General features: G+C 40.3%; 1 protein-coding gene across 1 annotated transcript in view; it reads left to right on the forward strand.

The window, feature by feature from the left end:
• The first annotated feature begins 5,821 nt into the window (after nt 1–5,821).
• Nucleotides 5,822–15,759, forward strand: part of SH3GL2 (SH3 domain containing GRB2 like 2, endophilin A1) — a 2,269,193-nt gene continuing 2,259,255 nt past the window's right edge. The window contains exon 1 of the mRNA XM_044061202.1: nt 5,822–6,073. Within this exon, the coding sequence (XP_043917137.1) occupies nt 6,029–6,073 (45 nt within the window). The 5' untranslated portion in view covers nt 5,822–6,028. The remainder of the gene's footprint in view (nt 6,074–15,759) is intronic.

The raw sequence follows: 15,759 nt of genomic DNA on the forward strand, positions 1-15,759 counted from the left end.
CTGCCTTTCAGGCCAGACTTTCTATTGACTCTATTTGTGCAGCTGCCACATGGGTGAGACCTCATACCTCAGGTCTTCCTTTGGATCCACTATGTTGAAGAGTATTTTTTCCCTGAGCCACCCTGGGATTAAGATGTTAGGGACGCTGTCCCAACCTGTAAGAATTCAGCAAGATAGGACAACATAACATTAAGAAGTTATGTACTTAGGTTCATAGGTTCATAGGTAGGTACTAGGCTATTGGCCCTAGGGCCTATATAAGCCTAGCCAAAAGGCACCCTGGCTTTCGCCACCCAAGAAAATGATTTTCCTGTGCCACTGTCAAGCAGAGCCACAGAAGAGATCCCCGGGGTGAATTTCCTATCTCCCATCCAATCATCACGATTTTTCTTGAAGAGTGCTAATGAGGAGCTTTGTTTGATATAGATAAGTAGTTTGTTCCAGAGTATGAGAAGTGTCTAGGACAGGAATCTATCCCTCCAACATGTTCTGTTTATTGTGGTGACAAGGTTTAGGTCCCTAGAGCATGTAGCTCATAGGGACTGGGATTTCTTTAAGTGGAGCATGTCCAAAAGCTCTGGATTTGCCATAGCTTTGTGTGTTAGGCAGCGATCGCCTCTGAGTAGGTGATATGTGATGGAGTAAAGCTGCCGTTTTTTGAGATGGTCTGCGTAGGGCATCTGTTTGAGGGTGGTAATCCTCTTTGTGAGGTATTTCTGCGGCCTTTCCAGTTGTTGTAGATGTCTTGTGAGGTACATACCAAAAGGGGCATTGTACTCTATAATGGGTCTAATAAGTGATAAGTAGAGGGGAACAATGACCTCTTTTTTCCTGGATGAGAAACCTTTTGTGATGAGGTGTGCCACGTAGAAGGATTTCCTGACTACTGTGGCGATGTGATTATCAAAGGAGAGACTACTGTCCACCTGTGTCCCAAGGTCTCTTATCATACTTTCGGTGTTAAGTAGACTACCGCCTATGTGGTAGTTCATGGGTACAGAGTTTTTACCAAAAGGGATGACAATGCACTTTTTGGCATTGAGCTTGAGGCCATAGCTTTGACACCAGGCATCTGTCTCAGCGAGGTCCTTTTGTAGGATGTCCACATCTTTTGAAGTTTTGATTATGGCTCCTAGTTTGCAGTCATCTGTGAACTTCGTTAGCCAAAGACCTCCTGTGTTAGCCTGTACTTCAGAGAAGTAGATGCCAAACAGGAGAGGACCCAGGACTGGACCCTGTGGTACTCCACTTGTCACTGGTCTGAAGTTGGATTTGGAGTCTGCTACTTTCACAGTGTGGGTTCTGTCAGTGAGCCAGTTGGAAACCCATCTTGTGACATAGGGATTTATACTTAGTTTAGTGAGTTTATCTATAATTCCAGAGTGGGGGATGGTATCGAAAGCCTTGGCGAGATCTAGATAGGCTGTGTGAACCACCTTACCCTCATCTACGGCTTTGGTGACTGCTTCAAAGAAGTCTATCAGATTTAGGAGACATGATCTGCCTTTTACAAACCCGAACTGGGTGGGATCCTGAGTTTGGAGATTACCAATGTCATTGTTTATAAGTTCCATAGCCTTGTAGACCAGGCTTGTCAGGCTAATGGGGTGGTAGTTTCCGGGGTCCGTGGTGGCTTCCCCTTTGTGGAGTGGGATAACCGTCGCTGTGCACCATTCATTGGGCATATAGCCTGAGGTGAGGCTATGATTGAACATGGTACTTAAGTGTGGTGCCAGTTCATTCTATAGTTCATGTAGAACACAGCCTGGGATGTTGTCAGGTCCCATGGATGCTGTGTTCTTGGCTTTGGAGAGTGTGTTTTTTACCTGTGCAGCCATGATTACAGGAACTTTCCATTCTTCTGGTATAGAGATGGGCCCTTTAGGGGATGACAGGGGCGTAAAGTTAGCACTGAACCTATTTGCCAGGATGTTGGTAATATCAGTTGGTTCTGTATATTTAGTGCTGTTGTGCTGTAACTCAGAGCAGATCTGAGTGTTGCCATTGAGATTCTTGACATAGCTATAGAATGCTTTGTGGTTGTCTTTAGAGTCCATGGCAATTTTGTTTTCGTAACTAGCTTTAGAGGATTTTATGAGGGATCGCAGCTTCTTACTGAGGCTGACCAGGGAGTTTCTCCAATCATGGGATTTTACTCTTTTTTGCAACAGTTTCTTTCCTCTGTTGTAGAGTTTGTTTATGGCAGGGGACCACCAGATTGGCTTCCTTTTTTTGGAGGATAGCATCATGGTTCTGTTAGGGATTGCACGATCCATGCACTCATGTAAGTGCTTATAAAGTGCATTTGTGTAGGATTCAGCAGTCATACCTCTACCGTCAGCATGGGTGTCGTGAAGTTTGCCACTTCTGTCTTAAGAAGCGTGAAGCTAGCTTTGGAGAAATTTTTTACTGTGGTTTCTCTAATGGGGTGTGGGGGAGGGATGTGGATGTCTAGGGTGATTAGCTTATGGTTGGATCTGACCAACAAGGAATTGACCTCTGGTGTGGAGCACCGGTTGCCCATGTTGGTAATAACCAGGTCTAGGATATTGCTGCCCCTGGTGGGGGTGTGGATAAGTTGATCCAAGGCATTTGAATTTATGAATTCCAGAAAATGTTGAGCACAAGAGTTGATACATGAGTAGTTTTCCCAGTGAATGGTGGGGTAGTTGAAATTGCCCATTATTAGGGTGTTAGGGTGTATCCTAATATTTTCCAGTGCATCAAGAAATGAGGAGTGGGAATCCTGGGGCATGGTGGGGGATCTGAAGCAAGCTATAATTTGGATTGCGGTCTTGCCCAGAGTTAGTTGCACTTGGATAATCTCGGATGCATTATGCTGAGCAACTAGCCTGGAGGTGTGGATATCCTTAATGAATATGGACATGCTTCCGCCTTTAGTGTTTCGGTCCAGGTTAGGTGGCCGAAAGGTGTGGTATGAATTATAGCCTGGTAATGCAGGGATACTCCATTTTAAGGAGTGCCTCGAGTGAGTGCATTTTGAGGTTTAGACTTCTAACATTGAGTAGCAATACCCTCAGATTCTTCCTGTTAAGGTGGTGAATTTGTCATTTGAACCTTGCCTAGAAAAGGCACTATAGGGGTGGCTAGAGCCTTGGCCAGTATCCAGAATCCCAGGGGGGACAGGTGCAGGCCATCTCTGGCAAAGCATTGTGGTTTGTCGATCATGTCATCCCAGGCAGACAGATACTGGATCCCCTTAGAATGACACCAGAAGCTTAGCCAATTGTTGAAGTCAATCATTTTGTCCTTGTACTGTGGTATCATTCTGGGTGATGGCAGGATGCTACTCAGGGCTAGGGTCATACCTGCCTGGGCTACAAGATCAGACAGCTCCTCCATGTCCCTTTTCATGTAGTCCAGGGAGGTATGTCTCAAGTCATTCACACCAACATGGACAATGACAGAGTCATATTTGTGTTGTTGTGGAGTGACCTGAGTGAATGTGTTATGTGGCAGATCCTGGCACCTGACAGGCAGCTGACAGTAACTTTCTCCTTGTTTAGCCTGGTGAGTGGAACATAAGTGTGCCTGACTACACAGTCACCTATGACTAGAGTGTTGGGTACATTGTTATGCCTTATGGGCTGTGGTTGAGTGGCACACTGAGTTTGTGCTCTATGTGTCATTTGGGTTGTGTTGGGGGGTGGAGGTTGCTTGTGTTTCTGCTTTAGAGGTCCCTGTTGCTTGGGCAGGTTTTTACTGAGAGTCTCCGCGAATGTAGGTGTGTGTTTTGTGTTTCTATGTGTGTGTTTTGGTGGTGTAGGTTTTGAGGGACTATGTGCTGAGTGTGGTGTGGTGCAAGTGTTTACCTTCTCCTCTTGACTGTCTAGTTCAGTCTTAGGTGAAGAGAGCTTTGCTTCCAGTTTGGCTATATAACTGCATCTCTCACAGGTTGTAGTGTTGGGTGGTAGGAGGAGAGGGTTGTCTGTGCACATGAGGCAATTGCTGCATTGCCCCAAGATGCCCAGATTCATCAGGTAGACAGGAGAAAACACCGGGAGCTGACCCTTAGACATGCCTGGATAGGTGCTTATTTGTTAAGTACTAGAAACTGTTTTCTTCTAGACAGTGAGGAAAGTTGAGTGCTGTAGTAATTTGTAGCTTATTTAGTGCTTACAATAAGTTCTGAACAAGTGCTGAGGTCAAAGAAACAGATGAGTGCTGAAATTAAAAAAATGGCTAGTTCTAAGAAACAAAATTAAGCTAGAAGGCTTCCCTCCAACACAGAAAGGCTTGGGGTCTCAGAAGCCCACAAATAATCCTGGACACAGCAAATCTGTATCCAGACTAGACTACCCACAGGAAAGGCAGGAAACAAGCTTAGAATTTTTTTTTTTAAGTGGAAAGAGAGAAAAGAAGAGCAGAAACTAAGCTGATTGGCCTTCTCAAATGTTCTCCCTGTATTAGGTAGAAGATGTAGACTTACCATAACGTTCCATGTTTGTTGTCCATCTCACCTACATTCTTGCGTCCCACCCTCCTACCCACATCCTGTGTTCCTGGAGGAACGGGTGGACAATTCTATACTTATGTACATAGTTATGATGATTTGGAGTCTCAGTTTTTTTGTCTCATACCAAACATCTGTATATAGATATAGATATTTTTTTCTGGTGTAAGTTATTTGGATTAGTCTAAATCTTTCGCTAGCAAACAAGATCTGGGGATGTGGCCCAGAGCATCATGAGATAGGGGTTAGCCTCGAGCCATGGAAGCTCTCGAGCTTTAGTATTTGGCCAAGTTGGAGCTATAATCAGCTCCGAACCCAACCTGCAAGAATGTAGGTGTGACAGACAACAAGCATGGAACATTATAGTATATACATAACTTCTTATTTTCACCCTGCCTACTCAGTAAGTTAACAAACAGTAGTTTGACAGAAAAATATCTGTCATCAAAATATTTATATTAAATAAATAAATAAATAATGTCTAAGTTGGAAAAAAAATCAACACCCCATTTTCCAAGACTAATAATACCCTCTATGGTGGGTGGGCAGTATCAATACCAGACCAAGATACTGTCCAGTTTTGGGATCAGGTTTCAGATCATCTCTGAATGGTCCAAGTATAGCCCAGAACTGCCCACCCTGTTAGGTATGATTAACCTTAACTGCCGATTTAGACTGCGTTTTCTTATCATTTATACAAGTATTTCAAGCATCCTGTTAGTTCCTATCAAAACAAAACGTATATTCTGAATGTATCTGAGCTTTCTTACAAATTTGCAATCACGGCCATTATTCTGTTCTATTTATTTATTTTTACTGAATACTATTTTTTACTAATCTCATTTCCTTTGATTTTCAAAATGTGTTGTAACTCTTTTGTAACATGAAAATGGTCAGTATTGGCTATGATACCAGGGACAAAAATCAGCAGAATCAGGTATAATTCTAGAATTAATCGAGGACATTTTTAAAATACCAGTACTACAGATTAAGAAAATGGTATACATTTTCTTATAACTGTAATCATTGTCATTATTTATTAAGAATAGTTTTACCACCTTTTCTCCAAAGTCACCAGTTTTACAAGGGATCAAGAGGGACAGAGCTAAAATTGGACTCAAGATCGGGGACAATTTAGAGGTACAGTCCCGTGAAAAGAGTAATTTGTCTAGCCAACAACCTGTGCTTGAGATAACTGCTGCAGGTAGTGCATTACTTCGTTAACTGTTGTGGCAACCACCACTACACGTCTCGCCTTATCACAACGCACACTTTGCTAACCTGCCAACAGGATGCTCACAAACTGTCTCTATCACTTTAAATGGCGGGACTTGGTCAGTGACGTCAGCACACCTCTGCTGAAAGGGACAGAGTAACCTGCTTAGGGAGTGCAGGGGAGCTGGGAGCAGAAACCCTGGCATCAGGAGGCATCTTGACTCGACAGAGGCATCGTATCCGTAGGCGGTTTGCTTACCGAGTTAAATTCTACGTTTTCCCACGGGTAATTGTTTTCCCTTGGTAGGGGATTTTTGAAGTAACCGCAGTAGCACAATCATGTCTGTTGCTGGACTGAAGAAGCAATTCCACAAAGCCACCCAGGTAAGCTAAGGTTGACTTGCGGATGTGGAGGTATGCAGGGTGTATATGGTAAATTAAGGTTGTGCGCGGATGATCAGTGCAAGGGATGGCTGTACTGCAGTGCTCGGCAAAGTGGAGTGCATAGAACAGGCAAAACCGTTTGATTTATTCACGAATTATTGCTGGAGGGAGTAAATTAATGTTTTCAATTGTAAGGCGCTAGCTAGGAGGGGGTTCTGCTGTCAAGTGAGTTTTATTTGCTAAGCTAGAATAGTACCATCTTGGTTTGAAAATTTTTGCCGGGACTTTAAAATTGTCAGTGGCTTAGAATGTGCTTCTTAATAGAAAGCTATTTTTTTTAGTTTTAAATTGTTTACCTGGAATGATCCGACATTCGCTACTAAAACGTGTTATATATGTTGTTAAATCCCTTGCATTTTGGAGATTGTTCGGAGGCAATGCATGCTGTGAAGTGCTCATGGGAAGATGAAATTATTTGCTAGGTATCTGATAAAGTGTGGCTGCAGTGTTTGCTTGGTATGGAAGGACTGAATACACTGCACAACACACCTAATAGATCCGTTTTTAAATCTTGGCTTTGCTGGAGTCAACGTTCAGAACATTTACCAGCTTGAAGCTTAATTCTGGTTTAGAGTTAAGAAAGAGCATTATTATTAGCCACAGAATGACTGTGCAACGGGGCACTACATCTGACTATTACTGTTTGATTACACACAGCATCCAGCCTAAGCACTTACAAAGGCTTCTGATGATTGTCCAGCATCGTTGTAATATCAGTGAAATGATGACTTAAAATTGACTATTTCTGGAGAACTAAATGAGTACTAAAATAAAGTTCTTCTTGTTTTTATCTCTGTGTAGAATTAACTGTCCCCAGCAGTTTTGCTGCTGTATCCTTCAGATGACATTCCTGATTGATTTTTTTTTTTTTATTTTAATAATAGAGCATGCTGTCCATTTCATATGGTGTTTACTATGGTTTTGCAAGAAGTTGCAGTGACTTTCGGAGGCATTGCAATTTTTTCACTTTCTTAGCAGAGCATAAGATTCAACTACTGGCAGGCAAGAAAAAAAAAAAAAACTTGCAGTGTATCCTTCACTAAGAGTGAGAATTTGATATGGCACATTGAACATTCTTTATTTTATTGATAAGCTGTCAGGAGAGCAAAAATATTTTATCAGCTGCTTCTGGCGCCCCTTCATTCTCCACGTTCCTGAAGCTGACTTTGTTCCCCATGAACCTGATCTAATAACTGGGACCAGAGAGGGGATCAAGGTGACATAGTAAACATTCTAGGAGTAGATGTTTACGGCGACATTTTTTTAAATGAGGGAACTTTCACAGCTCGGTTGCAACAATTTTTTATTGAATTGTTAACTTTGAAAGCCCATTGGATACAAGTGTTCCTCTTTCAGGTATAGCCCAGAAGCACTCTCTGGTTAAATGACTTGCTCAGAGTCACACAGCAAACAAATGTGTATCATGAAAATAAACAAGTAGAGGCTAAAGGAATCGAACCTGGATTACAAGAAGGAAGTAACAGTTCAGACTCTTAATAATGCATGGCAGGCTCTAGTCCTACATTCTACAGTTAATGAAACCTTGCATACAGGCTCCTTAATTTTCATTATCCTACTTGCTAACTATTGCCTGACTTTAGTATACAAAGTCCATCAGACTCTGACCATCTCCTTACTTATAGGTTCATAGATTAGTACTAGGCTAACTGCCCTTGCGAGACATTTTTAAGCCTAGCCAATTACCCCTTGTGAGACTCAAACCCTGCACCTTGCGTTTGTAAGGCAAACACTTTAACCATTAGGCCACCATTTGATTTACCTCACATGGTCAGTGCCATGCAGTCATTCTGAGGTTCATATCATCTTTTTCTACAATGCTCAGTACAAAAATACAGTATGAGAATGAAGAGCTTTAGTTTTTTTCAGTCTGCAGTCATATTGTATACTGATTAAGGAGTTAAGGCGTGACGTTGCATAGGTTCATAGGTTAGTACTAGGCTAACTGCCCTTGCAAGCCATTTTAAGCCTAGCCAATTATCCCTTGTGAGACTCAAACCCTGCACCTTGTGCTTGTAAGGCAAACACCTTAACCATTAGGCCACCCTCCCAACCCCTGCAGAGTTGGATTTGAGTCCATTTATTTCCTACTTGCATACTATGTGATCTTCACTATATGATATTCCTTACATTCTTCACTGTTTTTGTTAAAGTTTGTTGACCAGGTTTCATCAGTTATCAGAAATGTAAAAACAGTTGGTCATTTACCCTATCCATATTGTGTGAAGGAGGCATTGTGCAGTATAAACCGGGCACACTCATCCTAGTTCATATATTTCTTCTGTCTCATTTAAGACCTCTGGGGTTATTTAATTCTTCAATGTACTATGAAACATTCGCAGCTGTTTTTATCTATGTAACATTAAAAAAGAGGATGTGAAGATGGGTAAAGGCTGCCAGCTTAGTCAGGTAGAAATTTGTGGATAATTCTGTCATTTTTAAATATTAATGTAAGCCACAGGCTTGTTCTCTTAAATGTGAAAAGACTGCATTGGATATTGAACTGTAAAAATTTAACAACAGTGCACTCTGCTGTAAGAAAGCTAAGTCAAGCACTTTATGACTGTCTTTGATGTCAAAATTCGGAGCCAATATGTCTAGAGGAAGGCATCCTGCCTATTGTTTTAAGACTAGAGTTGGCTAGAATTTGCATGTATAAATGTCCTTTATTGCTCTGGTGTCTTACCGAGTGTAAAGAATGTAAATGTAGTTTCTGTTAGCCTGGGATGTCATGTGAAGCAGCTCTGTGTTATCAATTTAAAGAGAGAGAATCAGAGAGCTCAAGAGTATTTTCCCCAGGTGTGTCTGTCATCATCATCTTCTTTCAGCTGTTCCCGCTAGGGGTTGCCACAGCAGATCATCTGTTTCCATTTCTTCCTGTCCTCTGCATCATGCTCTTTCACACCAACCACCTGCATGTCCTCTCTCACCACATCAATAAACCTCATCTTAGGCCTTCCTCTTACCTGGCAGCTCCATCCTTTTCCCAATATACCCAGCATCCCTCCTCAGCACATGTCCAAACCAATGCAATCTCGCCTCTCTTGCTTTGTCTCCAAACTGTCCAACCTGAGCTGAACCTCTAATATACTGATTCCTAATCCTGTCCATCCTAGTCACACCCAGTGCAAATCTTAACATTTTTAACTTTGCCACATCCAGCTCTGACTCCTGCCTTTTCGACCATGCTACCGTCTCCAACCCATATAACATAGCTGGTCTCACTACCCTCTTGTAGACCTTCCCTTTCACTCTTATTGGTAACTGTCTGTCACAAATCACTCCTAACACTCTTCTCCACCCATTCCATCCTGCCTGTACTCTCTTCTTCACCTCTCTTCCACACTCACCATTACTCTGAACTGTTGATCCCAAGTATTTAAACTCATCCACCTTTACCAACTGTACTCCCTGCATCCTCACCATTCCTCTATCCTCCCTCTCATTCACACACATATATATTCTTAGTCCTGCTGACCTTCATTCCTCTTCTCTCTAGAGCATCTCTCCATCTCTCCAGGGTCTCCTCCTCCTGTTCCCTAGTTTCACTACATACCACAATGTTATCTGCAAACATTATAGTCCACGGGGCCTCCTGTCTAATCTCATCTGTCAACCTGCCCATCACCACTGCAAATAAGAAAGGGCTCAGAGCTGATCCTTGATGTAATCCCACCTCCACCTTAAATGTATCTGTCACTCCCACCGCAGTCCTCACCAATGTCACACTACCCTTGTACATATCCTGTACCACTCTTGCATACTTCTCTGCCACTCCCAACTTCCTCATACAATACCACAACTCCTCTCTAGGCACCCTGTCATAGGCTTTCTCTAAGTCCACAAAGACACAATGCAACTCCTTCTGATGTTCTCTGTATTTCTCCAACAACACCCTCAGAGCAAATATTGCATCTGTAGTGCTCTTTCCTGGCATGAAACCATACTGCTGATCACTAATCATCACCTCCCTTCTTAAAACTGTCTGTGTGGTTGTATATAACTCATCTCAAAAGTGTGTGTGTGTGTGTGTGTGTGTCAGCTAATTGGGCAGGGACATGAAGCACTGGTTGGACAGAGAATGTGCTGGAGGTTGTAGCTTGCCCACTAGGCTGAGATCTGGACCCTATAGCTGTGCCAGTGGGGAGTCTTATTGGGGACCTGGAGAGAAAGGGAGAAACCAGCCCCAGACTGACTGATCTCTGTGAGCTCTTAAGGGAAATTGTACTTTACTGTGTGTGTGTTTATTATCGTTTCCCTATATGGACGCCCCTCACTGGTGTTAGTGGTGAGGACTGAGACTCCTTGATTGCTGGGCCAGGGCACAGGCGTCATAGAGAGTCATGTTTAAATGTATTGCACCTCCTCATATGTTATGCATAATAATTAAAACTTTAGGCAGAATTTCAAACAAATATGTTTAATAATGACAAGTTGTGTATTAAAATGGAAAGAATAGATCATACAACCCAAATTTACATTCATACAGATAAAAGGATATGTTTACATTAAAGCATCTTTTGGTGCATAACCGTTCAGTTATTTTCATGATGCATATTCATTGTTAATCGTACTTCATAATTATCTCTGAGAAACGTTTTCTTTTTAGAAATTCAGGTTTACATTAACATTCTTGGTGTGAAGTATGCAGGTATGTGTTTGTATGTAAATAGACACATGTTTCTGTGTCTGTCTCCTTACACGTGCTCATGTGTGTGAGTAGTATAAAAATTTATTTTTTTCAATAAAATACACTTTTTCCTTTTACAGTATTTCAGTGCAGAATGTTAAACTCGTATACTTGTGAGAATTGGAAAGTACTATGGTTTATTCTGTACAAATGTTATTAGGATTGTTTATTACATAAATATAGCTGAATGTAGGACACACAATTTAGTATAATGTAAAATGTGTTGTATTGCATACCTGACCACCTACTCGCTATAACTCTGCCTTTCAAACTCTAAATTTATTAACCTCTTCATATTTTACCAGGTAGTGATGGCCTAACATCAGAAGAAGCTCTCGCTTTAATGATATCATACTATTCATGTATGCTCTTCTACCTCTTCAGCCAATACTTACTATATTAATTTTTCTCTTTCATGTTCTTCCATAACATTCCCATCTTTCTAATGATGATAAACTCTCTCTCTCCATGTCCTTAATTTTCCCTCCTGCTCATTACTCCCCCACATTTCATTTTATTCCTCTGTTTTTTGGCTGCAGAATGCTGTATTATTTATCGCCTCCATATATTTTAGAAATATAGTCTGTTTTGAATAACTATGTATTAGTTTGCTTGAAGTAGGTTATCCACCTTTGTAGTGTCTTGCTACTTGCAGTACATATTTTATTCTTAATATTTCTGTAAATGTATTTCAATCCATGTTTTTTATTTATTTTTTGGGATTGTTTCCACTTGCTTATAATAGCTTATCAACTACCGTAAAATGTTTTTGTGTGTTATTGTTGAGCCTTTCTCCCTAACTCATTGTAAAATATTTAATCTATGGTGAGGCTTTCTCCCCTTGTCTGTAGTTACTTAGCTATTCTTTACATGCTTTTGAATCTGTTCTGGAGCCTTTCTCCATGGTCTCCTACTGGAAATGGACCATTGGCTCACTTGGACTTTCCTGGTTATCAAAGAATAAATAATAACTATATTAGTAATAATAATGATTGTTCTTTATCATTGTTTTTATAACCAAGCACATATTATTTAAGTAGCTAAGTGAAGTATGGACACACATTTTGTAAGGTTTTGGTAGATACAACTCTTATTTGTGTGTGTTTTATTTATTTTCGCAGAACAGTTCCGCGGTGGTACAGTGGTAGCCTTGTTACCTCACAGCAAGAGGTTCTGCCGTTCAATTCTCAGCTTGGCTTGGGAGTGCCTTCTGTGTGGAGTCTGCATGTCCTCCCCGCAGTTGGGTAGCGTTCAAAAGACATGTGTGTGTAAATGGGCGTGCCTTCGTTGAAGGTTGGGTGTAGAGCTGGCACCTCAGCGTTTCGTAAAAAATCTACTGCCAATCATTAGCAGACCAGAGTTCCGCTGTGGCGACCCCTTACCGGGAAAAAGCCGAAAGACAAACAACAACGGTGCTCAGCAGTAGTTTTGTTTTAAACTCCTCTTCATGCATGCATGTCTATGTGTTTTGGTTCAGCTATAACATTTTATGACTTTTTTGATAGGTCTTTGTGTTCTTTAAGTCAAGGTTGGTACTTATGGTTTTAAACATACATTGTCCTGGTGTGCTTCAGTGATAGTATCTGCATAGTAGACTTCAGTCTTTTGTGATGGTCAAATCTCATTTTCACTTTTGATTGCTAATGTTAATATAGTGCCTCCAACAATGTTAAGTATAGTGTCAATTGATGTGTGAATTCCCCATTAGCAAAAAGTCCTAGCCCATGTGGAGAATGGGAGAGTTGGCTTTGTGGCCTTCACTGTGTATATTTCTGTACATTTATTTGTTTTGTTTAGCATTTTTCATAAAATATTTGTATCTTGGGGTAACTTTGGGGAGTATGATTGCTTCTACTGTGTGCTTTTCTCAGACTAATGCTCTTTTTTGTTTATAGTTTGACTGCTATGTTTTCCAAAATTCTAGTTAGCTTAATGTGTTAATTTGTCTGGGCACTTTCTCATTTGCTCATGTCTGTTTTGAAGTCCGTCCACCAAGTGTTGTAGCAGCTCTTTCCATTTTTAACGTATTTATAATTAGCAGAATGCCAATCCTTATCTTTTTTGAGAACAGTTTTTTGCTTGGCTATTGTAATTCTTGGTTAAGAAAGTGGCCTCCAAATCTCACTTGGCCATTGAATCATAAACATCTGTATTTTTATTTATTTGACATTTGTTGACCGGGATAGTCTGTCTGGGACAAAGCCCTTTTCAGCGGAGACCTGGGGAGAAAAGCTCCAACAGTACAAATAGAACTGAGGGATGCATGTTACAATAAGTGTATAGTACAATAAGAATAGCAGTATATGAAACCATAATAAAGAAAGCTAGAATTGTATACAATATATTGAAACAGATAAACCTATTGAAAGCACAGTCATGTAGATAATGGGACTAAGTATATTGATCAGTTACAAATAGTAGACAACAGGAGGAGTGGATATTAGTAGTAGGTTAAGAGATAGTACAGTGGAAGTCAGCAACAGAGAGAAGCAGAAACCTGGTGTAAAAGCCATGGCCTGAAGCTCAATGCCAAAAAGTGTATTGTCATCCCCTTTGGTAAAAACTCTGTACCCATGAACTACCACATAGCTGGTAGTCTACTTGATGCCGAAAATGTGATGAGACCTTGGGACACAGGTGGACAGTAGTCTCTCCTTTGATAATCACATCACCACAGTGGTCAGGAAATCCTTCTACATGGTTCATCACAAAAGGATTCTCATCCAGAAAAAGAGGTCATTGTATCACTCATTAGACCCATTATAGAGTACAACGCCCCTTTTGGTATGTACCTCACAAGACCTCTACAACAACTGGAAAGACCACAAAAATACCTCACAGAGAGGATTACTGGCCTGAAACAGATGCCCTACGCAGACAGTCTCAAAAACTACAGCTTTACTCCATTGCATATTACCTACTCGGGGGCGATCTCTTCCTAACATACAAAGCTATGTCAAACCCAGAGCTGTTGGACATGCTCCACGTAAAGAAATCCCAATCCCTCCGAGCTACACGCTCTAGGGATCTAAACCTTGTCACCACAATAAACAGAACATGCTGGAGGGATAGATTCCTGTCCCAGAGACTTCCCATACTCTGTAACAGACTACCTATCTATGTCATACAGAGCTCCTCATTAGCACTCTTCAAGAAAAATCTTGATGATTGGATGGGAAATTCGCCCCAGGGATCACTTGTGTGGCTCTGCTCGACAGGGGCACAGGAAAATAATTTTCTTGGGTGACGAAAGCCAAGGTACATTTTTTGGCTAGGCTTATGTAGGCCCAATAGCCTAGTACCTACCTATGAACCTGTAAGAAGAGAGTCAGGTGCTTATTGGGTAGAAGAAGTAGGTTGATTGGGGAAAAAAGAAAACAGAGTAAAAAAAGCTGTCAAAATACACAAAAACACTGTAGACCGGACTCCTGCAGCTAAATATATACATCCAGCAGAATGCACCAAATTGCATAAAACTCATACGAGACGAAAATAGTTAGCGCTTTCATTTAATCCAATATTAAACTTCTTCAGGCATCAAATATAGTACATCACTTCCTTAAATAACACACAACATCCTCTCATTGGTTAACACAATTCCTTAAGGCAATACTTCTATTTATGGAAAACATTTTGAAATAGAACATTCACCACTACTTATAAAACTATAGGGTGCCATCTCTACCATCATTCTAGGTAAATAACGTATATATTTTATACATGTTTTATAAAAGATAATGAAATAGAAATACAACTCCATATATCTTAAAAGAAGAAATCCATATTATATTAATCCATATTATTATGGTCCAAAACCTTGCTACTCGATCTTGTAATTTCTTTCTCTGTAGAGTTTTTAACTTTACCGCTGAGATTGAAGTACGTTTGTTTATACCTGGTCATGAATCTGCTTGCAACTGAAGCTGCTATTTTAATTCTAACTGCAGTCCCCATGGCTTTTTATCATCTATGGTTACGTATAAAATAAAACTTATGACTCTGGTGATCTATGATGTGTTAAGATAAGGCATTGTTTATATTATATTTTTTATGGCATACTCCCGCTCATAAATTCTTTGACTATTCTTTCTGTTTTACCTATGTAAAATGCGGTGCATGAATTACATGCGGTGCATGAATTACAGTGTGCTAAATAGACCACCACTTAATTATATTTTCCTTTTAATTCATAATTATTATTTCTTAAAGTTAAAATTTTCGGTCTCTATTATTTTATTACACCATGTACATGCACCACATTTTAAACATTCACATTTGTTATTATAGGGAATAACTTGACCTTTCTACAATAAGTCTTTAAAACTCAAGCCTTTTTTATATACAATTACTGGTTTATCACCCACATGTTGCCTGACATAAGGGTCATCTAACAAGATGGTCCAATTTTTCTGAAATATAGAAATTAGGGGCTTATGGTCTATGCTACAAGTAATGACAAAAGCTTTTGTGTAATCTATTTGTTCTTTAACACTATATTGTGTCACATTCATTTCACTTCCTTCTTGCACCAGAGGGAGAGAGAATTCTTCTTCTCTTACTTGATTGATTAATTTATCATGACAGTCTAAAATGGGTTTAAAAAGCCTTTCATTCTTTTAGATTTGACTTCTTGAATTAACTCGTTCTAGTAAATCAGCTGGATACGCTTGTTGAATGAACATAAAATGTAATGTGTTACATTCCTGGAGAAAATCCTCCATTTTAGAGACCATCCAAGCCGCCTTTACTAACTGAGCTTTAACCACAGATTTTCTTTTCTGATGATACAGATATGAACTGCTAAAATGCAGGAACAAATTGGAATATGTTTGCTTCCTGTATATAATAGCAGCATGTCTATTACATGTATTATCTTTAAATAAGTGTACATGTAAATAATCCATACATTTAGTATCAA

This window comes from Protopterus annectens, chromosome 2.part0 (genome assembly GCF_019279795.1).
Source record: "Protopterus annectens isolate FY-2018-M chromosome 2.part0, PAN1.0, whole genome shotgun sequence".
Lineage (NCBI taxonomy): Eukaryota > Metazoa > Chordata > Ceratodontiformes > Protopteridae > Protopterus > Protopterus annectens.